This window comes from Perca fluviatilis, chromosome 8, assembly GCF_010015445.1.
Source record: "Perca fluviatilis chromosome 8, GENO_Pfluv_1.0, whole genome shotgun sequence".
Taxonomy (NCBI): domain Eukaryota; kingdom Metazoa; phylum Chordata; class Actinopteri; order Perciformes; family Percidae; genus Perca; species Perca fluviatilis.
Window position 1 is genome coordinate 96,600 of NC_053119.1, and position 26,582 is coordinate 123,181.

General features: G+C 42.7%; 1 protein-coding gene across 1 annotated transcript in view; it reads left to right on the top strand.

Annotated features, from left to right (window-relative positions):
* The window catches only part of lamb1a (laminin, beta 1a), a 51,026-nt gene that overhangs the window by 21,664 nt on the left and 2,780 nt on the right, over positions 1-26,582 (top strand). The window contains exons 15-31 of the mRNA XM_039808042.1: positions 353-480; positions 572-692; positions 2,583-2,787; positions 3,366-3,509; positions 4,407-4,638; positions 5,147-5,310; positions 6,088-6,312; positions 15,184-15,401; positions 15,571-15,667; positions 16,912-17,281; positions 19,517-19,701; positions 20,753-20,994; positions 21,273-21,482; positions 23,297-23,441; positions 23,681-23,888; positions 25,176-25,317; positions 26,063-26,222. Coding sequence (XP_039663976.1) covers positions 353-480; positions 572-692; positions 2,583-2,787; positions 3,366-3,509; positions 4,407-4,638; positions 5,147-5,310; positions 6,088-6,312; positions 15,184-15,401; positions 15,571-15,667; positions 16,912-17,281; positions 19,517-19,701; positions 20,753-20,994; positions 21,273-21,482; positions 23,297-23,441; positions 23,681-23,888; positions 25,176-25,317; positions 26,063-26,222 — 3,196 coding nt within the window. The remainder of the gene's footprint in view (positions 1-352; positions 481-571; positions 693-2,582; positions 2,788-3,365; positions 3,510-4,406; positions 4,639-5,146; positions 5,311-6,087; positions 6,313-15,183; positions 15,402-15,570; positions 15,668-16,911; positions 17,282-19,516; positions 19,702-20,752; positions 20,995-21,272; positions 21,483-23,296; positions 23,442-23,680; positions 23,889-25,175; positions 25,318-26,062; positions 26,223-26,582) is intronic.

Consider the following 26,582-nt stretch of genomic DNA (forward strand, 5'->3'; position numbering starts at 1 on the left):
GAATGACATCACAGAGTCAGTCAGTCTGACATTAATTTACTTTGTAAAGAACAACATAACATGGATCTTCACCTTTTTCTGCTTTCGCTCTGTTTCCCTGGAAACAGATATGATGTATTCGCCGTCGGTGCTACCGTAGAAACAAAATATTTAGCTCTATCATTAGTAAAAAAAACTAAAAAATCTATTCTAGGGTTCTAAATCACAATACATACGTTAACCCCAATAACCTTGTTGGCGAAGGTAAAAAGTTGAAGAAGAGATGACCAAAGAAAGGAGAATAAAAAGAAAACATGTTTGGGTTAAAGTCCAATGTTTAAACCATGAAAGCTGTGGTGTGTTGGTCCTGCAGCTGCCCGACCAATGGGAGGAGGTTCTGATGACAGTGATGAGACCTGGACCTATCAGAGCAGACAGTCGCTGTGTCAACACGGTTCCTGACGACGACCACCAGATGATCTCACTTCATCCCGGCTCACGGTAACATTCAGCCGCCAAAAATACATTAATATACGAGTCCTCTTCAACAGGAAGTTAAAACTGTGAGTAACTAGTTTTCCTGTCTCCTCAGATATGTGGCTCTTCCCAGACCGGTTTGTTTTGAATCTGGTCTGAACTACACGGTCCGCCTCAGTCTGCCGCTGTACTCGGCCGTCAGCGACGTCCAGTCTCCGTACACACTCATTGACTCGGTAAGGAAACCATCTGGAGATAGGGCTACAAACAGCCCTTATTTATATTATCCATCAATCTGCAGATCATGCTCCCGACCACAATCCCATCTTTACATGTCTCTTTTGGTCTAAAACCCAAAGATTGAAAGATAGAAAATATTCACACTAGAAGAGCTGGAAACAGAGGATTTGAGATTTTGCTTAAAAAAATTATTACCAAGTAGCCTGACAAGCCAGACCCACATCCAGATGTTGGGTCTGGGAACTCACCATTGGCTGGGCTCAATCCGAGGGGCGGGATAAACGGTTTTCTTTCATATTCCCTCTGCACCAATAGGATAGCGCTACAACCAGGCAGAGCAACGAAGAATGACTTCAGAGCCGTTCTTTGTTCTTTTCTCAAAGAAAAGCTGAACTCCAAGTCTTCCAGAAGACCGCTGTTCTCCAGCAGCAGCAGCCATAAGCCCCGCCCACCGACTCTATACACGATGTGATTGGCCTGACCAAAATTTGTTTTTTCCAGCTCGCAAGCCAACGGAGAGTGCGTAGACAAAATTTTTGGCCCCTGGCTGCAAAATAAATTTGCTGCCACTAGGGTGCGTCTAGATTTCTAGGCTAATTACCAAGGAGATTAAGAATCATTTTCTGCCAATCATCTAATCGATTACTCTGAGAAAGTGGTGACATGTATCACACTTTATTCTGTGTACTACACTGTATAAAATAAGCAACAGATTCCCATTATTATTATAAATATAATAATATACAAATACATTGTGTGTTGGTCCTTCCTCAGAAATGTTTAACTGGAGTAAATGTCATTTCCTGTATTCTGGTGCCTTTTAATTAAACAATTGCTTGTATAGCCTAAAATAGTTACCACATACCTGGCAAGGTTTCCTAGCAGAAACATCAGATAACTGTTAGAACATAGTGTAAGTGTAATTCAATGCTCTAACAAAGACTACATGATGCCTTTAAAAGCAACAGGCAAACAACTGAACGTCCACTTAAATCCCAGCTTGTTTAGTGACAGTAAGTGAGCTGAGCAGCAGATATGATAAGAAACTTTTTTTACCTTGCTGTGTGTGTGAGTTTTATTTGAATGGACTGTGAGGCTTCATCTGCAGCGCTACGTTTTGGTTTTTAAGTGTTTGAGTTTTGATCCAAAGTGATCTCGGTGCACCGAGGGTTTTTATCTCCAGTAGAAGAACTAATCTCTGTTTACACTAACACGCCCAAACCTCATATCTCATAATCATCCTGGTATACTGGACATAAACAGGAGGCAGCGTGGAGACTCCGCCCCCTGCTGGTAGTTACTATGGTAACATTAGTAGTGTTAGTCTCAGAACGAGACATTGTGACTGATAAGACCCAATCAGGAGGAGAAACATTGTTTGCAGGGGGAATGAGAGGGGGGGGGGACACCAGAGAAGGGGGAATGAGAGGGGGGAACACCAGAGCAGGGGGAATGAGTGAACTTTTAGACCCTCAGATGGTGTTAATGCCTCACTGTAAGAACTTTTAGACCCTCAGATGGTGTTAATGCCTCACTGTAAGAACTTTTTGACCCTCAGATGGTGTTAATACCTCACTGTAAGAACTTTTAGACCCTCAGATGGTGTTAATACCTCACTGTAAGAACTTTTAGACCCTCAGATGGTGTTAATACCTCACTGTAAGAACTTTTAGACCCTCAGATGGTGTTAATACCTCACTGTAAGAACTTTTAGACCCTCAGATGGTGTTAATAGCTCACTGTAAGAACTTTTTGACCCTCAGATTGTGTTGATGCCTCACTGTAAGAACTTTTAGACCCTCAGATGGTGTTGATGCCTCACTGTAAGAACTTTTTGACCCTCAGATGATGTTGATGCCTCACTGTAAGAACTTTTTGACCCTCAGATCGTGTTGATGCCTCACTGTAAGAACCTGGAGATCTTCACGGGATCTTCAGAAGAAGGAGAGTCCAGCGGGAACAGCGGTTGGGAAACTTTTCAGCGTTATCGTTGTCTGGAGAACAGCCAGGGCGTTATCAAGTCGCAGATGACCGACATCTGCAGAAACTTCATCTTCAGCATCTCTGCCATGCTGCACCAGGGAGCCAAAGGTACACCAGTCCACCTTAAATCTGATGACATACAGTACATACACATCACTCTTCATCAGACGCTTTCAACTCTATTTGTGGTGCTTTTTGAAATATTTTGACACTCTTTTTAAATGTAATTACTCCAAAACAATTCGTCCACATCAGTAAAGATGTAAATGTTTCCACAGAAGAGATTTGAAGAATTTCAAAAAAGCGAACTTCAACTTTTCAGCATTCAGGCCAAATTATGTCTTTACACATTGCTCTAGGACAGATCTGGGCCTCACTCTACAGAAAGCTGAGACTCCAACATACTTACTCTTTCATCCTGTTTGTGTTGAACTCTTGAGTGATGTCACTCAGCAATGAAGCAATGTTTCCATCTCGTTGATCCTTGACTTCCTAAACAGGACTCGACTAGTCTCTTCTTCAGTGTCTTCAGACCGTCTGGCTCATAAATCTGTCACCGTCGCTCCCTTAGGAAAGGATCTGTCAACAAGTTTTCCTGTTGGTTGTCTCAAACTCATCTCCTGTTTGGACTCTTGTCAGAATGCCAGTGTGATCCTCACCCTTTATGTTTGGACTCTGTTTCCCAGAATGCCAGTGTGATCCTCAGGGCTCCCTGAGCACGGTGTGCGATCCCAGCGGCGGTCAGTGTCAATGTCGGCCCAACGTGGTCGGCAGGAACTGTGACAGATGTTCTCCGGACACCTTCCAGTTTGGACCCAACGGCTGCAGAGGTCAGAAGCCCCATCCCTTCATTTTTTATTTATTAATATTTATTTATTTATTATATATATATCCCTTGATTTAGAATCAATACTTACTGATAATGGGCGTCAATAAATTAGGACTGGTTTAAAATAATAGATTCTCCAGTTTAAATAGATCTTTGTTGAGTGATCTGATGTCGATTAATTAAATCCAGAAATGGATCTTTGACTAGAGCTGGGTATCGCCAATGATTTGGATTCCGATTCCTAAGGTCCTGATTGGATTAAATTTCTGATTGGATATCAGTCAGGTTATGGACACTTCAGTTCCAACACCAGTTTATCTGGATATAAACCAAGCATTTACATAACAAAGACGTGTGACATTAAATAGTCTGCAAACATCTTCCTTTTGAGTCTCTATGTGCCACGACAGAAATTCTCAGAGAACTTCTGCTGTAAACTCCAAGCAGAAAACTTTGTTTAAAGGACTTTTTACTTCTACATCAATGGTGAAAAGACAGATATTAAAAGGTCAATTTCTGGATTTTATTTATCAATATCAGATCACTCAAACAAAGATCTGTTATTTTAACTCAGCCCTATCTGGGTTAAAATAATTGAGAAGCCCTGATCTAGATCCCAAATATAGGACCACCTCACTTTTTTATATATTCATAAGGAAAAACCCGTCTTAAATTCGGGTCATTACGGTTTTGTTCTTGGCAACAGATATAACCTTTCCCTACAGTCCCGACCATAAACTTTATACAAACTGTGTTGTGTGTGTTTGCAGCTGTAAACCTGTAAACTGTATATGTATATATGTTATAGTGTTTCTGTGTTGTGTGTGTTGGCAGCTGTAAACCTGTACACTGTATATGTATATATGTTATAGTGTTTCTGTGTTGTGTGTGTTTGCAGCCTGTGCGTGCGACCCTCAGGGCTCTCAGAGTTCGTTCTGCGATCAGCTGAGCGGTCAGTGCGTCTGTGTTTCCGGATCGTACGGTCGGCAGTGTGAGCGCTGTCTGCCGGGTCACTGGGGCTTCCCAACCTGCCGACCCTGCTCCTGCAATGGACACGCGGACGACTGCCAGGCTGACACGGGACGCTGCTTCAACTGCAGGGACCACAGCACCGGACACACCTGTGACAGGTGAGACACACCTGAGATATAAAACACACTGAGACAGGTGAGACACACCTGAGATATAAAACACACTGAGACAGGTGAGACAACCAGGTGAGATATACCTGAGATATAAAACACACTGTGAGAGGTGAGATATACCTGAGATATAAAACACACTATGAGAGGTGAGATATACCTGAGATATAAAACACACTATGAGAGGTGAGATATACCTGAGATATAAAACACACTATGAGAGGTGAGATATACCTGAGATATAAAACACACTGTGAGAGGTGAGATATACCTGAGATATAAAACACACTATGAGAGGTGAGATATACCTGAGATATAAAACACACTATGAGAGGTGAGATATACCTGAGATATAAAACACACTGTGAGAGGTGAGATATACCTGAGATATAAAACACACTGTGAGAGGTGAGATATACCTGAGATATAGCTACAACTTCAGACTTTTGAACCAATAACTGGTCCTCATCACTTCCTGTGTCTCCCCTCTGTCCAGGTGTCTGGATGGTTACTATGGCGACCCGGTGTTGGGGTCAGGTGACCACTGTCGCCCCTGCATGTGTCCCGACGGCCCCGGCAGCCTGCGGCAGTTTGCAGGAAGCTGTTACCGTGGCGACGACTCACAGCAGGCCGTCTGTGTCTGCAACACTGGATTCAGAGGTAAGAAAAACTTTATTAACACGAACAGTAAGGTAACCATACAGAGGTTAAAAAAAAAGTTATTTTATTTAACTTAACAGAGATTAAAACTTAGTTGAAACAGAGTTTATCAACAGAAGTAAATACTTTGAACATTGAAGTAGATCAAAATGCAAATGAATGCATTAAAAAAAACTTTTTATTAGGTAAATTTCCCAATGAATCAGTTTTAAATCCGAGACTAGATTACAGGATAAAACCAAATAATAACAGTTTGACCTTCAGCCTGAGGCTCTCCTTCTCAGCAGGAAGCTTTCTGAGAGAAATAAACTCAAGTCAAACAGAAGCTGCCCTGCAGATACTAACAGGTCTAATCTAAAGAGAAGAGTGATTTAGTGTGATGGAAACAAGTTTGATTTAAAGAGAAGCTGTGATTTAGTGTGATGGAAAAAGAGGCTGAGAGCAGGAATGTGATGTACTCTGTTATTACGGCAGGAAATGAGATGTTGAGGCTGGAATCAGCTGCTGACAGACGCAGGAATCCCAAACGTTCTCCTTTTGTTTCCATTTTAAACCTCCAACAGACTGGATCGCACGTGAATATCTTCTGAGTTTATGACTTTACTCATCTTTACAAAACTGGTTTCTGATTGGCTGTCAGATTTAAATAGAATGAACTTCTGTTGTCAGGAGAGGACAGTCACTGCTGGCGTTTGGAATCAACAGATTGTTATATTTTACAGATGAAACTGTTCGTCAGAAATGTCAGACGTCTGTAACTCTTCTTCTTCTCTGCAGGTGCTCGCTGTGACGAGTGCTCCCCTGGTTACTATGGAAACCCTGGGGAGGTGGGAGGGCAGTGTCAGCCCTGTCAGTGCAACAACAACATCGACATGTTGGACCCAGAGTCCTGCGACGCCCAGACCGGCGAGTGTCTGCGCTGCCTTTACCACAGCGAGGGCGCTTACTGCCAGAGCTGCAAGCTGGGTTACTACGGCAACGCCCTGCTGCAGGACTGTAGCAGTGAGTATACTGGCTTTACTGGGTACCATTTAAGGGTCATCTTATTAAAGTTCCTTTTAGTTTAACATGAAATCCCCATCACCAAACCCACCAGACTCCATGTAAATAATCAGGACTTTTATCATTGTAAAACACACTTCATTTAATCAGGACTTTTAGCATGTATAGATCCAGCATATTTCCACCAGACTCCATGTAAATAATCAGGACTTTTAGCATGTATAGATCCAGCATATTTCCATCAGACTCCATGTAAATAATCAGGACTTTTAATTTCAATTCAATTCAATTCAATTTTATTTATAGTATCAAATCATAACATAAGTTATCTCGAGACACTTTACAGATAGAGTAGGTCTAGACCACACTCTATAATTTACAAAGCCCCAACAATTCCAACAATTCCAGTAATTCCCTCAAGAGCAAGCAGTGCGACAGTGGCGAGGAAAAACTCCCTCTTGGGAAGAAACCTCGGACAGACCCAGGCTCTTGGTAGGCGGTGTCTGACGAGCCGGTTGGGGGTGTGATGAACAGTGGCGATAGTAGTCACATTAATAATGGAACAGTGACTGGATGTAGCGGGAAGCTGCAGGGTTCAGCAGGACGCAGCATGACATTGCAGGGCATCGCTGAGCTCAGCAGGGAGTGCAGCAGGACCACGGCGACAGCTGCAACCAGGATCTTGGTGCCAACGTTCTCCAAGGAAATACGCTGGGGGAAAAAAAAACATAAGTACTCCGGGGAGTAAACTCCCCAGAAGCTAGGATTAGTAACAAGCATTTCTGGGACGGGCTGCACACAAATAGTAATAGTAATAGTAACAGTAATAGAAACAGTAACAGTAAAAAAAAAAAAAAAAAAAAGGGAGAGGAGAGAGCAGCTCAGTGTGTCAAAGGAAGGAAGTCCCCCGGCAGTCTAGGACTATAACAGCGTAACTATAACAGGTAACTAAGAGAGACAGGTCATAAGGAGAGGTAGCGTTTTCGGGCTTAGAACTCTCCCCCGCCGGATCTGGCTTGGCTGGCCTGCCTCCCTCTACTTTGTTATGTATTATTAATCTAACAATTATGAAGAGAAGCAGTTGGGCCAGTTAGGTGAACACTGCAACTCCTCACTCCCTAACTATAAGCTTTATCAAATAGGAGAGTTTTAAGTTCATTCTTGAATTAGGTGACAGTTTCTGCCCCCCGAACCCAGATCGGGAGCTGGTTCCATAGGAGAGGAGCCTGATAACTGAAGGCTCTTGCTCCCATTCTACTTTTAGAGACTCTAGGTACCACCAGTAACTCTGCATTCTGGGAGCCAGCATGCTCTAGTAGGACAATAGGGTATTAGGAGCTCTTCTAGATATGATGGTGCTAGACCATTTAGAGCTTTGTAGGTCAAGAGAAGGACTTTAAACTCAATCCTGGATCCAACAACAGGAAGCCAATGCAGAGAAGCTAATACAGGAGAAATATGATCTCTTTTCTTAGTTCTTGTGAGAACACGCTGCAGCATTCTGGATCAGCTGGAGAGTCTTAAGAGACTTATTTGAGCAACCTGACAGTAGGGAATTACAATAGTCCAGCCTGGAAGTAACAAATGCATGGACTAGTTTTTCAGCGTCGTTTTGAGACAGGATATTCCTAATTTTGGCAATGTTACGAAGATGAAAAAAGGCTGTTCTTGAGGTTTGTTTTAGATTGGCATTAAAGGATATATCCTGATCAAAGATAACTCCTAAATTTCTAACAGTGGTGCTGGAGGCCAGGGCAACACCATCCAGAGTAGCTATATCCCTAGATAATGAAGTTCGGAGGTGTTTAGGGCCCAGCACAATAACTTCAGTTTTGTTAGGGTTTAACATCAGAAAATTATAGGTCATCCAGGATTTTATATCCTTAATGCACTCTTGAAATTTTGCTAGCTGACTGGTTCGTCGTGGTTTGATTGACAAGTATAATTGGGTGTCATCCGCATAACAGTGAAAGTTAATTGAGTGTTTTCTAATAATATTGCCTAGAGGAAGCATATATAAGGAGAATAGAATTGGTCCAAGCACTGAGCCTTGAGGAACCCCATGGCTAACTTTAGCGTATTCTTGGAGGATTTATCATTAACATTCACAAATTGAGATCGCACAGAGAAATAGGACCTAAACCAACTCAGAGGAATTCCCTTTAATGCCAACCAAGTGTTCCAATCTCTGTAACAGGATTGAATGGTCAATTGTGTCAAATGCAGCACTAAGATCTAGTAAAACAAGAATGGAGACAAGACCTTTGTCTGCAGCAGTTAAAAGGTCGTTAGTAATTTTCACCAGTGCTGTCTCTGTGCTATGATTCTTTCTAAATCCTGATTGAAAGTCATCAAATAAACTGTTGCTATGTAGAAAATCACATAACTGATTAGCAACCACCTTCTCAAGGATCTTGGATAGAAAAAGGAATGTTAGATATAGGTCTATAGTTTGCTAAGACCTCAGGATCCAGGGGTGGGTTTTTTCAGAAGAGGTTTTATCACAGCTACTTTAAATGACTGTGGTACATAACCTGTTAATAGAGACATATTGATCATATCTAGTAATGAGGTGTTAACCACAGGTAATGCTTCTTTGAGTAGTTCGTTGGGATGGGGTCCAAGAGACAGGTAGATGGCTTAGCTGAGGATATCTTTAACAATAATTGTTGAAGATCTATAGGATAAAAGCAGTCTAAGTATATGTCGACACTAGTCTTTATTTCTAACGACTCTGCGTTTAAAGGTGAACCGTTAGAAGTTGAGTGTAAAAGGTGATGAATTTTATCTCTAATTGTTGTAATTTTATCATTGAAGAAGCTCATGAAGTCATCACTACTCAGAGCTAGAGGAATAGATGGCTCAGTAGAGCTGTGGCTATCTGTCAGCCTGGCGACAGTGCTGAAAAGAAACCTTGGTTTGTTCTTGTTTTCTTCTATTAGTGATGAGTAATAGTCTGATCTGGCCTTTCTTAGGGCCTTCCTATAGGTTTTGAGACTTTCTTGCCAATCCAAACGAGATTCTTCCACCTTGGTGGAACGCCACCTACATTCGAGGTTTCGCGAGATTTGTTTCTAATTTGCGAAGTTTGGGAGTTATACCAAGGTGCTAGTTTCCTTTGCTTCATCATCTTCTTTTTCAGGGGAGCACGGAGTCTAAGGTCGTCCGTAGGCATGTCGTAACAACGTCTACAAATGCATCAATTTGAGAGGGACTGAGGTTAACATACAGGTCCTCTGTTATGTTAAGGCATGACATAGAGTCGAATGCTGTTGGAATATCTTCTTTAAATTTAGCTATAGCACTGTCAGATAAGCATCTGGTGTAGGAGCTTTTATCTAATTTAATATAATCAGGTAGTAAGAATTCGAAAGTGATTAAAGAATGATCTGATAATACCAAATTCTGCAAAAATATTATTAAATCCTCAATTTCAATACCATATGCCACGACAAGGTCTAGGTGTGGTTAAAAGAGTGCGCCTTGTGCACACTCTGACTGAAACCGATTGAATCCAGTAATGACTTGAAAGCAGTACTAAGGCTGTCATTGTCAACGTCCACATGGATATTAAAATCACCTACAAGAAGTACTTGGTCTGATTTAAGGACTAAACATGATAAAAACTCTGAGAATTCAGATAAAAATTCAGAATACGGACCTGGAGCCCTGTAAATAACAACGAATATAATTGGCTGTAATGTTTTCCATTTTGGATGTTGAAGATTAAGAACAAGACTTTCAAATGAGTTATAATGTAATTTAGGTTTAGGAGTAATTAGCAGGCTTGCATCAAAGATGGCTGCAACTCCCCCTCCTCGGCCTGAGCCTCTAGGAATTTGAGTATTAATATGGCTGGGAGGAGTGGCTTCATTTAGACTAACATAGTCTTCATGGCCCAGCCAGGTTTCAGTAAGACAAAATAAATCAATTTTATTGTCTGATATCAACTCGTTTACCAGTACTGCTTTAGAAGACAGAGATCTAATATTTAATAGTCCACATCTAATTTTCCCATTTTGTTTTATTGCAGTAGTTTTAATTCCAATTAGGTTGTTAAGTATAGCGCATCTTCGTTTACCTTTGATTTAACCGATCTGAGCCGGGGGACAGACACCGTGCTTATTAGACTATGAGTGGGCGACTGCTCCAACGGAAGCACAGAGGGGCGCGTAGCACTGCACCTCTGATTACTAATATCAAACTTGGGTTGTCATGGTTTATGTCTGATAAACTCGTTCAGATTTTTTGATATGAGAGCGGCACCGTCCCAGGTGGGATGAATGCCGTCTCTCTCTTAGCGTGTATTGAGCCAGCATATTTCCACCAGACTCCATGTAAATAATCAGGACTTTTAGCGTGTATAGAGCCAGCATATTTACACCAGACTCCATGTAAATAATCAGGACTTTTAGCGTGTATAGAGCCAGCATATCTCCACCAGACTCCATGTAAATAATCAGGACTTTTAGCATGTATAGAGCCAGCATATCTCCACATGTAAATGGGTGAATTAAGGGTTTATTTCAACCAAACCAGAGCGGTGATTGTTGGAACAGTGGAAAGATTTTATTTATAGTATAAAATCATAACAAGAGTTATCTTGAGACACTTTACATATAAAGTTGGTCTAGATCACACTGTAATTTACAAAGACCCAACAATTCCAATAATTCCCCCAAGAGCAAGCAGTAGCAGAGCACTGCAGGGCGTAGTAGGACGTAGTAGGACGCAGCAGAGCACTGCAGGACGTAGTAGGACGTAGCAGGACGTAGCAGAGCACTGCAGGGCGTAGTAGGACGCAGCAGGACGTAGCAGGGTGTAACAGGACGTAGCAGGGCACTGCAGAGTGTAGCACGGTGTAACAGGGCATAGCAGGGCATAGCAGGGCGCGCAGCAGGACCACGGCGACAGGCTGCAACCATGATTTAGTGGCCACCCTAATCCAAGGAAACATGCTGGGCGGAAAAAAAAACAAAAGGACAACAGGGAATAAGCTCCCCAGAGCTAGGTTAGTAACGAGCATTTCTGGAACATGGAAGCACACAGATGGAAAGAGAGAGGAAAGAGAAGCTCAGTGTGTCAAAGGAAGTCCCCCGAAAGTCTAAAACTATAACAGCATAGCTAAGAGAGACAAGTTAAGGAGAGGAGCTTGATCAGGCTAGAACTCTCCCAGCCAGATCGGGCTGTACTGGCCTGCCTCCCTCTACTTTGATTATATTATTGATTATATGGTAGATGAATCTGACGACTATGAGGAGAAGCAGGGCTAGGTGGATGCTGCAACTCCTCACTCCCTAACTATAAGCTTTATCGAAGAGGAGAGATTTAAGTTTACTCTTAAATGTGGTGACAGTGTCTGCCCCCCGGATACAGACTGGGAGCTGGTTCCACAGGAGAGGAGCCTGGTAGCTGAAGGCTCTGGCTCCTGGACCAGATTGTGAACTGGTTCCAGAGGAGAGGAGCCTGATAGCTAAAGGCTCTGTCCCCCGGACCCAGACTGGGAGCTGGTTCCACAGGAGAGGAGCCTGGTAGCTGAAGGCTCTGGCTCCCATTCTACTTTTAGAGACTCTATGAATCTCAAGTAACTCTGTATTCTGGTGCTCTAGTGGGACAATAAGGTATAAGGAGCTCTTCTAGATATGATGGAGGATTTTAAATTCAATCCTGGATTTTACAGGAAGCCAATGCAGAGAAGCTAATACAGGAGAAATATGATCTCTTTTCTTAGTTCTCGTCAGAACATGTGCTGCAGCATTCTGGATCAGCTGGAGAGTCTTAAGGGACTTATTTGAGCAACCTGACAGTAGGGAATTACAATAGTCCAGCCTGGAAGTAACGAATGCATGGACTAGTTTTTCAGCATCGTTTTGAGACAGGATATTCCTAATTTTGGCAATGTGACGAAGATGGAAAAAGGCTGTTCTTGAGGTTTGTTTTAGATGGGCGTTAAAGGATATATCCTGATCAAAAATAACCCCTAGATTTCTGACAGTAGTGCTGGAGGCCAGGGCAATACCATCCAGAGTAGCTATGTCTTTAGATAATGAAGTTCGGAGGTGTTTAGGACCCAGCACAATAACTTCAGTTTTGTTAGAGTTTAACATCAGATGGTCATCCATGATTTTATATCTTTGATGCATGCTTGAAGTTTAGCTAGCTGACTGATTTCGTCTGGTTTGATTGACAAGTATAATTGGGTGTAATCCGCATAACAGTGAAAGTTAATTGAGTTTTTACTAAAAATATTACCAAGAGGAAGCATACATAAGGAGAATAGAATTGGTCCAAGCACTGAGCCTTGTGGAACGCCATGGCTAACTTTAGCGTGCCTTGAGATGGATCAGAGAAATAGGACTTAAACCAGCTTAGTGCGATTCCTTTAATGCCAACTAAATGTTCCAGTCTCTGTAGCAGGATGGTATGGTCAATAGTGTTGAATGCAGCACTAATAAGACAAGTACGGAGACAAGTCCTTTGTCTGCAGCAGTTAGAAGGTTGTTAGTAATTGTCACCAGTGCTGTCTCTGTGCTATGATGCTTTCTAAATTCGAAAGTCCTCAAATAAAGTATTGCTATGTAGAAAGTCACATAATTGATTAGCAACTACCTTCTCAAGGATCCTGGAGAGAAAGGGAAGGTTAGATATAGGTCTATAGTTGGCTAAGACCTCAGGATCGAGGGTGGGTTTTTTCAGAAGAGGTTTTATCACAGCTACTTTAAATGACTGCGGTACATAACCTGTTAATAAAGACATATTGATCATATCTAGTAATAAAGTGTTAACCCCGGGTAACACTTCTTTGAGTAGTCTCGTTGGGATGGGGTCTAAGAGACAGGTAGAGGGCTCAGCTGAAGATACCTTTAACAGTAGTTGTTGAAGGTTTATAGGGTAAAAGCAGTCTAAGTATATGTCATTCTTTCTAGCAGTCCTGTGTTTAAAAGTGAACCGTTAGAAGTTGAGGGCAAAATATTTGTTTTTTGTTTTTTATCATTAAAGGAGTTCATGAAGTCGTCACTACTCAGAGCTAGAGGAATAGATGGCTCAATAGAGCTGTGGCTATCTGTCAGCCTGGCTACAGTGCTGAAAAGAAACCTTGGGTTGTTCTTATTTTCTTCTATCAGTGATGAATAATAGTCTGATCTGGCATTTCTGAGGGCCTTCCTATAGGTTTTCTTGCCAATCTAAACAAGATTCTTCCAGTTTGGTGGATCGCCATTTACTTTCAAGTTTTCGCGAGTTTTGTTTTAATTTGCGAGTTATACCAAGGTGCTAGTTTCCTTTGCTTCATCTTCTTTTTGAGGGGAGCAACAGAGTCTAAAGTTGTCCGTAGGCAGGCTGTAGCACCAGCTACACAATTATCAATTTGGGGGGGGACTAGAGTTAACATAAAGGTCCTCTGTTATATTAAAGCATGGCATTGAATTAAATGCTGAATTAAATGAAGTGTGTTTTACGATTATAAAAGTCCTGATTGTACATGGAGTCTGGTGGGTTTGGTAATGGTGATTTCGAGGCTGTTTCATGTTAAACTAAAAGGATCTTACTCTTTAACTAAAAGGTCTATCTCTGTAGGGATCCATCCCATAATGTTATCAGACACTTAGAATAATAATCTGAGTCTGTCAGCAGCAACAACAGAACTTTTAGTGGACTCTAACAGCTGTGGTCTGGTTCTGTAACCTCTTGATTAACCTGTGGATGAATGGTGATGTGGTCTGGTTCTGTAACCTGTGGATGAATGGTGATGTGGTCTGGTTCTGTAACCTGTGGATGAATGGTGATGTGGTCTGGTTCTGTAACCTGTGGATGGATGGTGATGTGGTCTGGCTCTGTAACCTCTTGATTAACCTGTGGATGAATGGTGATGTGGTCTGGCTCTGTAACCTGTGGATGAATGGTGATGTGGTCTGGTTCTGTAACCTGTGGATGAATGGTGATGTGGTCTGGTTCTGTAACCTGTGGATGAATGGTGATGTGGTCTGGCTCTGTAACCGGTTGATCAACCTGTGGATGAATGGTGATGTGGTCTGGTTCTGTAACCTGTGGGTGAATGGTGATGTGGTCTGGCTCTGTAACCTGTGGGTGAATGGTGATGTGGTCTGGTTCTGTAACCTGTGGGTGAATGGTGATGTGGTCTGGCTCTGTAACCTGTGGGTGAATGGTGATGTGGTCTGGCTCTGTAACCTGTGGGTGAATGGTGATGTGGTCTGGCTCTGTAACCTGTGGGTGAATGGTGATGTGGTCTGTCTCTGTAACCTGTGGGTGAAAGGTGATGTGGTCTGTCTCTGTAACCTGTGGGTGAATGGTGATGTGGTCTGGTTCTGTAACCTGTGGGTGAATGGTGATGTGTTCTGGTTCTGTAACCTGTGGATGAATGGTGATGTGGTCTGGCTCTGTAACCTGTGGGTGAATGGTGATGTGGTCTGGCTCTGTAACCTCTGGGTGAATGGTGATGTGGTATGGTTCTGTAACCTGTGGATGAATGGTGATGTGGATGAATGGTGATGTGGTCTGGCTCTGTAACCTGTGGATGAATGGTGATGTGGTCTGGCTCTGTAACCTCTGGGTGAATGGTGATGTGGTCTGGTTCTGTAACCTGTGGATGAATGGTGATGTGGATGAATGGTGATGTGGTCTGGCTCTGTAACCTGTGGATGAATGGTGATGTGGTCTGGCTCTGTAACCTCTGGGTGAATGGTGATGTGGTCTGGTTCTGTAACCTCTTGATCAACCTGTGGATGAATGGTGATGTGGTCTGGTTCTGTAACCTGTGGATGAATGGTGATGTGTTCTGGTTCTGTAACCTGTGGGTGAATGGGCTTTGGTTAGGGTTAATGGTGAGTAAGTATTTGCCTCTCCCGTCCCCAGAGTGCGTCTGTAACCGGCTGGGCAGCGAGCCGTCCAGCTGCCCGCCATCCGGAGACTGTGACTGCGAGCGCAGCAGCGGTCAGTGTCACTGCCTCCCCAACGTGATGGGCAAGCACTGCGACCGCTGCGCCGCCGACACCTGGAACATGGCGAGCGGCCGCGGCTGTCAGGCCTGCAACTGTGACGCCAAACACTCACACGGGATGTCCTGCAACGAGGTGAGGAGCCACCGACACAGGATCACAACAAAATACACCAAAAAAAGCTTTTATCTTCAGTTTCTAAATCATTTACAATAATTCTTTCAAACACTCAGCCCATTCTGCAGTGGAACATTGAGCCTCTGGTTTCTTCTGCACGTTGAACATAAGTTTGTTTGTTCCACAGATCAGCGGTCAGTGTTCCTGTCAGCCCGGCTTTGGAGGAAGAACATGCAGCGAGTGTAGAGAGCTGTTCTGGGGAGACCCGGAGGTCAAATGTCACGGTACGCTCACTCTTTATATCCTCGCTAAGAAATCAGAGAACTGGAGTGGTTCAAACAATCAACCATTAGTGTTTCTGATTCATTAAAACATGTCCCAACATCAGAAAACGGAGAGAAAAATGAGTGTTGATAATAACTCTTCAGTCAGACAGTAGGACTGGCTGTACAACGTGATACTTTGAGTCTATTTCACCTGAGAAACACATTAACATGATGTTTTGAATCTGATTGTAGTCAGATGGAATGAAGGAATCTTACCTAGAGTTTTTACCAAAGAGCACCTCTGATTTTCAAAAAGATGAACTCTCCAGTTCCTCAGTTTTTTTTATTTATTTTACACTTCAATAAATATTGGATCGTAATGTGCTTAAAAATATGAATTTCAACCAGATTGTGTGAACTGAGCATATTCTAATTCTTTACTTGGTGAAAATAAATGGCGGAGCGTCGTTCTGTTTCCTCGCTCTGGAGGATAAAAGACATCAGAACAGACCGAAAACATGAATGGAACTGCTGAGTCAGGGTTCAGATCTGTGCGGGAGGGAGAAACTGCTGAGTCAGGGTTCAGATATATATTAAGTCCCCCGAGGCCCGACGGTCCCGTCGCCATGGAGACGAGACCGGAGATCTGTCTGAACCTCCAAATATGCCCGAAATCCACAAAGAGGCTTTGTTAGTGACGAGCTGAGCTGAGGGACTCCATGATGTTTGTTTCTGCAGCTTAAATACAAACCAGATGTTACACACGCGCGCACACACACACACACACACACACACACACACACACACACACACACACACACACACACACACACACACACACACACACACACACACACACACACACAAATTCTCAGCAGTTTTTTTAAACAGGAAGTTTGTCTCTGAGGAGTGTTCCTGTGTGTCTGTGTGTAATCCTGGTTGTGTGTGTATTTCAGTGTGTAACCCTGGTTGTGTGTGTGTGTCTCTCAGTGTCTAACCCTGCGTGTGTGTGTGTGTGTGTGTGTGTGTGTGTGTGACAGTGTGTAACCCTGCTTGTGTGTGTGTGTGACAGTGTGTAACCCTGCGTGTGTGTGTGTGTGTGTGTGTGTGTGTGTGTGTGTGTGTGTGTGTGTGACAGTGTGTAACCCTGCTTGTGTGTGTGTGTGACAGTGTGTAACCCTGCTTGTGTGTGTTTGACAGTGTGTAACCCTGCTTGTGTGTGTGTGTGTGACACTGTGTAACCCTGCTTGTGTGTGTTTCAGCGTGTGACTGCGACCCTCGCGGCACGGCATCGCCACAGTGTAACCATAGCAGCGGTCACTGCGTGTGTGTGGAGGGCGTGTCTGGCCCGCGCTGCGACGTCTGCGCCCGCGGCTTCTCCGGGACGTTCCCCGACTGCCAGCGCTGCCACCAGTGCTTCTCCGAGTGGGACGCCGTCATCGGCCAGCTGGCCAATCAGACGCACCGCCTGGTCAACAAGGTGAGCGCCGTCAGAGCCAGCGGCGTCAGCGGGCCGTACAGGAAGTCCATCGACAGCCTGGAGAGGAGCGCCACCGACATCAGACTCATCCTGAACCAGAACCCGGCAGAGCAACCGCTGATCCATGTCCAGGACCTGCTGCAGCAGGCCAGGTTATTATTATCATACATATCATATATTATGTATTATATATTATGTATTCTATATTATCTTTGATCTGGACTCCATATATATCAACCGCTGATCCATGTCCAGGACCTGCTGCAGCAGGCCAGGTTATTGTTATCATATATATCATATATTATATATTATGTATTACATATTATATATTATATATAATGTATTACATATTATATATAATGTATTCTATATTATCTTTGATCTGGACTCCATATATATCAACCGCTGATCCATGTCCAGGACCTGCTGCAGCAGGCCAGGTTATTATTATCATATATATCATATTGTATATATTATGTATCATATATTATATACTCTATATTATGTATTCTATATTTTCTTTAATTCTGACTCCAGCAGGCCAGGTTATTATTATCATATATATATCATATAGTATATATTCTATATCATATAATATGTATTATATATTATATATTATCTTTAATTCTGACTCCAGCAGGCCAGGTTATTATTTTCATATATATCATATATTATGTATCCATATTCTATATTATATTTTAGAGGCATCAGATTTCTACGCTTTTGATCCTTTTGTGGGGTTTTTTTTACGCTCTTAACCCAAAACACTAGCAGATGATATTAAACCTGCTGCTGCAGATGATATTAAACCTGCAGCAGCAGATGATATTAAACCTGCAGCTGCAGATGATATTAAACCTGCTGCTGCAGATGATATTAAACCTGCTGCAGATGATATTAAACCTGCTGCAGATGATATTAAACCTGCTGCAGCAGATGATATTAAACCTGCAGCTGCAGATGATATTAAACCTGCTGCTGCAGATGATATTAAACCTGCTGCAGATGATATTAAACCTGCTGCAGATGATATTAAACCTGCTGCAGCAGATGATATTAAACCTGCAGCTGCAGATGATATTAAACCTGCAGCTGCAGATGATATTAAACCTGCTGCAGCTGATGATATTAAACCTGCTGCAGCAGATGATATTAAACCTGCAGCTGCAGATGATATTAAAGCTGCAGCAGCAGATGATATTAAACCTGCAGCAGATGATATTAAAGCTGCAGCAGCAGATGATATTAAACCTGCAGCTGCAGATGATATTAAAGCTACAGCAGCAGATGATATTAAACCTGCAGCAGATGATATTAAAGCTGCAGCAGCAGATGATATTAAACCTGCTGCAGCAGATGATATTAAAGCTGCAGCAGCAGATTATATTAAAGCTGCTGCAGTAGATGATATTAAACCTGCAGCAGCAGATGATATTAAACCTGCTGCTGCAGATGATATTAAAGCTGCAGCAGCAGATGATATTAAACCTGCAGCAGCAGATGATATTAAACCTGCTGCTGCAGATGATATTAAAGCTGCTGCAGTAGATGATATTAAACCTGCAGCAGCAGATGATATTAAACCTGCTGCTGCAGATGATATTAAAGCTGCTGCAGTAGATGATATTAAACCTGCAGCAGCAGATGATATTAAACCTGCTGCTGCAGATGATATTAAACCTGCAGCAGCAGATGATATTAAACCTGCTGCTGCAGATGATATTAAAGCTGCAGCAGTAGATGATATTAAACCTGCTGCTGCAGATGATATTAAAGCTGCAGCAGCAGATGATATTAAACCTGCAGCAGTAGATGATATTAAACCTGCTGCTGCAGATGATATTAAAGCTGCAGCAGCAGATGATATTAAACCTGCAGCAGATGATATTAAAGCTGCAGCAGCAGATGATATTAAACCTGCAGCAGCAGATGATATTAAACCTGCTGCAGCAGATGATATTAAAGCTGCAGCAGCAGATGATATTAAACCTGCAGCAGATGATATTAAAGCTGCAGCAGCAGATGATATTAAACCTGCAGCAGCAGATGATATTAAAGCTGCAGCAGCAGATGATATTAAAGCTGCAGCAGCAGATGATATTAAACCTGCTGCAGCAGATGATATTAAAGCTGCAGCAGATGATATTAAAGCTGCAGCAGATGATATTAAACCTGCAGCAGATGATATTAAACCTGCTGCAGCAGATGATATTAAAGCTGCAGCAGCAGATGATATTAAAGCTGCAGCAGCAGATGATATTAAACCTGCTGCAGCAGATGATATTAAACCTGCAGCAGCAGATGATATTAAACCTGCTGTAGCAGATGATATTAAACCTGCAGCAGCAGGCCAGGTGAGATGAAATGAACTCTGTTTGTTCCCCCAGTGACCTGATGGGGGCCCTGAGCCAGACGTTGAACCACACTGAGCAGACTGTGGTCCAGCTGCAGGAAGAGGACTCGGCTGCAGGAAGTAAACTGGGCTCTGTGACGGCGGACGCTCAGAAACTGGAGCGCACGGTTCTGGAGCTGCTGGACCAGGTCCAGTTCATCAAGAACTCCAACATCAGGGGTGAAAAAAAAACACTTCCTGTTCTGTAAAATGACTTCCTGTTCTGTAAAACTACTTCCTGTTCTGTAACATCAGGGCCACGTTCAGCCCCGACAAACCGTGGCAGACCATTTATTTAAACTGAAATGGGGGGGGGGGGGCGTTGAACACCCTTACACCCCTTTTTATTACCACGAGTTTACAGACCCGTCTCTGCTGATTGGCTGTCACCTGGGACACAGCCAACAAACCAGACACGTCTTTGCTGATTGGCTGTCAGCTGGGACACAACCAATGAGCAGAGAAAATTACTCAAATGTTCCAAGGAAACGTGCTGTTCAACACGGTAACCATAGCATACCATTGAACGTTCCCCAGAGGTGAGAACCATTTTTATTCTAGTCTCACGGTCAACGGTTATATTTTAAACTGGGCCAGAGTTTATAACCACTAACTACTCAAGGTCCCCTTACTCACTTAATGCAGAAAAAGTCAGTTAAAGTATTTAAAGCAAGCTGACGAAATGGACAAAAATAGAAGTTGCACGTGTCGGACCACAGAAGGTTTAGTGCTAACTCTGGGGGCTTGAAGTGTAAGCCAATCACTGGAGCCAGGATGATGTCAGGTGGCAGATCTCAAACAAGGGCTGACACCATATATCATTTAGTACAAGTAGAACCAGTTCTTCATCTCCAGTGGATTTCCTGGGATCAATACATTGCAATGCTTCCAAAACATTAGGGCGACATCTCCACTGCTACTGATCTCATCTGCCACGTTTATGGCAGTTTAAGTTTGGAGATAATTGACTCCAACAGATGTAGAGTGGATGTTACTGTGGAAAAAGCTTGGTTATTAAACTTTCTGCGACATTGTGTCTTTAATGGAGTATTTCATGGAGTATTTCTTAACCATGCTTTAGGTCATTGAGCACTATTTCCTAAATCAAAGAGTTTATTCTCCGGTTCAGCTGGGTTAGGAGATTTTATTAATATTGATTATGGATGAACATCTTTAGTAGACTTTAAATAAAGTTTTCTTTATCTGACCTGTACTTCCTGTGTGTTGCCAGGGGCGACGGACAGCGTCACTAAGTACTTCCTGCAGTCTCAGGCGTCTGAAGCTCGAGCCAACGCCTCCACCATCGAGGCCGGCGGCGCCGTGGAAACCTCAGGCGCTCTACGGCAACTCGCTGAGGACAAACTGAACCGAACCAGAGAGGAGTTCCTGAGGAGACACACTGAGCATGCTCAGAAGCTCGATGACCTGGCGGGAGAGCTGCAGACTCTGGACCAATCAGAGATAAGCCACAAGGTGCCACATTATTATATCTTCCTGTTTTTATAATTTCTACAAGGAGCCAGATTATTGTATGTTTTGTTGTTTATAACACATAAAGTTAGTTCCCTAACCAGTTTGTAATAGTTACGCTGGATGTGAATAAACATTCAGACAGAAAATGATTCAAACTAAATACCTGACAGCGACCACATACAGATTGAGGCCGTGTAGATTATCTATGATCTATATAAATATATTTTATGAACTAAACAGATCCAACCTTTATTTCCGGTCTCTCCTGGTTCTCTCAGACCTGTGGCAGTCCATCCTCGGGTCAGGACTCGTGCTCGTCCTCTCCATGCGGCGGTCTGGGCTGCGTGGACTCAGAGGGTCGGACTCGGTGTGGCGGCGAAGGGTGTGATGGCGTTGTGACGAAGGCCGACAGCGTCTGGAGGCAGGCCCGAGACTCTGAACAGGAAATCATCAGCGCCATGGAGGAAGTGGAGAAACTCTCCAAAATGGTGAGTCTGGTCCTGGTCTGTTCTGAACCGTGGTCTGTATCTCCACAGTGCTATGGAGTAAGGACTGGCTACACCACAGATGCATTCTGGGATTCTGAGTTGTTTACATTTCTTTAAACCAATCCCAACAGTCCTGGGTGGTGCTGAGCTCCAGACGCAGCGACAGTGTCTCTGCTAAATAGTCTCAGGGAGGAACTGGTTCTGGTGGAACTAAAGAAAACTCCTCATCCAATATTAAATGAAGTTAACTGTTGACACAATACAGTAACATGAGCTATTTAAATTAGATGATACATGATTAAACCTGATTGGCTCTTACCAGTAGCCTGGTTGACACCAGACCCTTCTCAGCTGTAACTGAGAGGGGGGGGGGGTCTGGGGAAGCTTCATTCACAGTGCATTTCCAAAGGGGCGTCACCAACGGACGCGGTTCAAATGCCTCTGGGGCAATTGGAAATAGTCCTTCAACCAGTCAGACTAACAATCCATGTGACGTAGCAGCGACCGCGGCATCAACGGGTTCGGTGGCCGCCCTGTTGAATGTAAACAAGAAGCTGCTTGCCATCGCTGCGCTATCGTCATTGTGTAAAGCCCGCCTCCACGGTTGTGATTGGTGCCTCAATTTGGAGAAATTAGAAATGGGCTTGAATGGGCTCTTGGCCAGACAGACTTGTAGAACAAATCTCAAATTTGCCGGAAGTTCGTCAGTGTTTCCCCAGGCTTTCTTACCAGTGTATCTCTGTGTGTACTTCGTCCACAGCAATCCCACCAATCAGTCCCAAAACCTCCCATTAAGAGAGGAAATGATCTAACATATTCTTTATAAAACCTCCCAGTTAGAGAGGAAATGATCTAACATATTCTTTATAAAACCTCCCAGTTAGAGAGGAAATTATCTAACATATTCTTTATAAAACCTCCCAGTTAAAGAGGAAATGATTTAACATATTCTTTATAAAACCTCCCAGTTAGAGAGGAAATGATCTAAACATATTCTTTATAAAACCTCCCAGTTAAAGAGGAAATGATCTAACATATTCTTTATAAAACCTCCCAGTTAGAGAGGAAATGATCTAAACATATTCTTTATATAACCTCCCAGTTAGAGAGGAAATTATCTAACATATTCTTTATAAAACCTCCCAGTTAGAGAGGAAATGATCTAACATATTCTTTATAAAACCTCCCAGTTAGAGAGGAAATGACCTAACATACAGTACAGGCCAAAAGTTTGGACACACCTTCTCATTCAATGCGTTTCCTTTTTATTTTCATGACTATTTACATTGTAGATTCTCACTGAAGGCATCAAAACTGTGAATGAACACATATGGAATTATGTACTTAACAAAAAAGTGTGAAATAACTGAAAACATGTCTTATATTTTAGATTCTTCAAAGTAGCCACCCTTTGCTTTTTTATTAATAAGGGAAAAAATTCACCTAATTAACCCTGACAAAGTACACCTGTGAAGGTAAAACCATTTCAGGTGACTACCTCATGAAGCTCATTGAGAGAACACCAAGGGTTTGGAGAGTTATCAAAAAAAGCAAAGGGTGGCTACTTTGAAGAATCTAAAATATAAGCGAGGAAATGATCTAACATATTCTTCAGAACTTGATATTTCAGCATGTAGCTCTCTAGCTACAAGATTGATGTTGTTTCCTGAAAAGAACAGACTTTGTGAATGGAAACACACAGAGAGAGGACGTTTATCCTGGAAATGTTCTTCTTTTGATCCAGACTCAAGCTGGGTCTGACTGGTCCTGGTCTGGATCTGGTTCAGGTGTTCTCAGCAGTGTTTTGTCTGCAGGTGTCGGAGGCAAAACTGAAAGCAGACGAAGCGAAGCTCAGCGCTCAGGACGTCCTGATTAAGTCCAACAGAACCAAACAGAAAGTCCAGCAGAGCAACGAGGAGCTGAGAGGCCTCATCAGACAGATCCGAGACTTCCTCACAGGTACGCCTCTAACTTCCTGTTCATCAAAGAGACTTCCTCACAGGTACGCCTCTAACTTCCTGTTCATCAAAGAGACTTCCTCACAGGTACGCCTCTCACTTCCTGTTCATCAAAGAGACTTCTCCTGAGATCAGAGGTTTGGAGTCCCTGAGTCTGATATTCTGCAGCAGAATGGTCTGTATTGTCAGATATGTTTCAGAGGACGCTGCCGTTTCAGTGTGTTGTTTGTGTTGTTTCAGAGGACGCTGCAGACCTGGAGAGCATCGAGCTAGTTGCTAACGAGGTTCTGGCCATGCAGATGCCGAGCACGCCGGCTCAGCTTCAGAACCTGACCGAGGAGATCCGGCAGAAGCTGGGAGAGCTGGGACACGTGGAGAACATCCTGCAGCAGAGCGCCGCTGACATCCAGAGAGCCCAGAACCTGCTGGACCAGGCCCGCACAGCCAGGTATGTAACTTGCGTGTGTGTGTGTGTGTGTGTGTGTGTGTGTGTATATGTGTGTATATGTGTGTGTGTGTGTATATATATATATATATATATATATATATATATATATATATATCCAGAGAGCCCAGAACCTGCTGGACTAGGCCCGCAGGTCCAGGTGAGTCCGGCCTGTAGATGCACACAGCCAGCTCTGTCTGTTTCACTCTAGTGTTAATTTTGTCACCTATTTTTAATTTAGTCTTAGTCTTGTGCCAAAATGTTTTGTTAGTCAAGTTTTAGTCGACTAAAAGTCTCGACATTTTAGTCTAGTTTTAGTCAAAAGAGAACTCAAGGTATCTTAGTCGAGTTTTAGTCGACTAAAAGTCTCGCCATTTTAGTCAAGTTTTAGTCAAAACATTTTAGTCTTTTTTTAAAATAAATTATTTCTGATAACCATTTAAGTCAAATAGTTATAAAAATAAATATATGCTATAAAGTTATATAAATATTGAGCCTCTTCCTTATTTCACTAGTAAACGACAAAAACAACCACTGCATGGGGAAAGGATATTTTACAATAAAATAAATGCAGCACGAAACTGGCGAGGCGTATTTCAAGTGAACGCAACATGTGTTGTTTTTCAGACAACGGCAGCTACAGACTGTCGTACGTCTCGTGTTGGAAATAGAGACGAACCTTTACACCGTTTAGCTGTCAGCATTTTAACTGTGTTAAATCCAACTGCTAGCTAACGGTAGGCTAACGTTACCTCCTGCCAAGTGTAGTGTTAACTAGCGCCCCGTGCAGCGATGTTTCGGTTGACTCTAACGTCCGTTTAGGAGCATCAGAGAGCAGCACAGGCTATTCGGTCCGGTAGATAACAGTCATTAGGGCACCTGTCGGTGCCGTAGCACCGGGTCTCGGTAACAGCTGAATATTCTATCTCATGATGAAAAAGTAGAGACGATTGTAGACGAAAATGAAGAGAGATTTTATCTTAGTTTTTATTTTATGCAAAACATTTTAGTCTCATCTTTTTTCGTCAACAATAATGCATGTTAATTTTGTTTTAGTCAGCATTTTTGGACATTGGCGCAGTCTCGTCATCGTCTCATCTTAGTCATAGAAAAAAAGGTCGTTGACGAACATATTTAGTCTCGTCTCGTCTGGCGAAATTAACACTATTTCACTCAGGAACCTCAACACGTGAAATCTGTCAGTGACCCTTGTCAAATTAAAACGATGGCCTTAAGGTTTAGTACCAGCCTGTAATAAAGTGATTTCCTGTGTTTCTTCCTGTTTGTCAGCGAGGAGGCGGCGTATGTGAAGGACTCTGCAGAGAAGGTGAAGAAATCTCTGGAAGAAGCTCAGAGGGCTCAGAGCGCCGCCAGCAGCGCCATCCAGCAGGCTGCCGCTGACATCCAGAACACCAACACCCTGCTGTCCTCCGTCAGTGTATATATATATATATATACACATATCACTCTTATTCTGAAAATATTATAACTCTAGCACATCCAGAACACCTATATATATATGTATGTATGTATGTATGTATGTATGTATGTATGTATGTATGTATGTATGTATGTATGTATGTATGTATGTATGTATATATGTGTATATATATATATGTATGTATGTATGTATGTATGTATGTATGTATATATGTGTATATATATATATATGTGTATATATATGGTTATATATATATATATATATATATATATATATGGTTATATATATATATATGGTTATATATATGTGTCTGTATTGCGTTCAGGTGACACGTGTTGTGTTCAAGTGAAGGTAACGTGTCTGTATTGCGTTCAGGTGAAGCGTGTTGCATTTTGTTAGGTGAATGTGTGTATGTAGTCTGTAGTAAAAAAAAAAAATCATGGACAGAGTCAGATGAAAGGTGGTAACAGATGGTGCAGAAAATTACTATCAAGTGAATAGGAATATTTTTTGAAGAACATATTTTCTGATAATAAGATGTCTTTATGTAACAGCCAGGATATTTTACTTCAGCAGTTATATGAACTCTTCAACTTTAACCAGAAAAGCCTTTTTACAACCAAAAAGATCAGATGAACACGCTGTTTCTGAAGTAAGTGTGTGTGTGTGTGTCTGTGTGTGTGTCTGTGTGTGTGTCTGTGTGTGTGTCTGTGTGTGTCTGTGTGTGTGTGTTTAGGATCTGGACTCGGAGCTGAAGGATAAGTACGCCACAGCGGAGAAGCTGATTGGTCAGAAGGCAGGGGGTGTGGCAGAGGCCAAGAAGAGGGCGGAGTCTCTGCAGCAGGAAGCCAAACAGCTGCTGCTGAAAGCCAGCGACAAGCTGCAGCTTCTCAAAGGTGACATCATCACAGTGAAATCCTCACAGTGACATCATCACTGCTCCTGTCTCCACAGAGTCCTGATGTAAAGCAGTGAGAGTCTCATTAGAAGCGGTGTGAAACCATTCGTTAGCTAGCATGAACCATCGTTAGCTTGTCAGCCGGCTAACGTTATACACACAGCTAGTTAGCATTCTTAACGGATACCATGTTTCATTGTAAATTTAGCTAACTGTTTATTTGTCATTTTGTAAGTGGGTCACATTATTGTCCCTGGTCAGGTGTCTTTGGCGTTTCGCCGTGGGCGGGGCTAAGCTCCGGACGGAGCCACGGTGCCTCTGCTAAATAGTCTCAGGAAGGAACTGGTTTTGGAACATG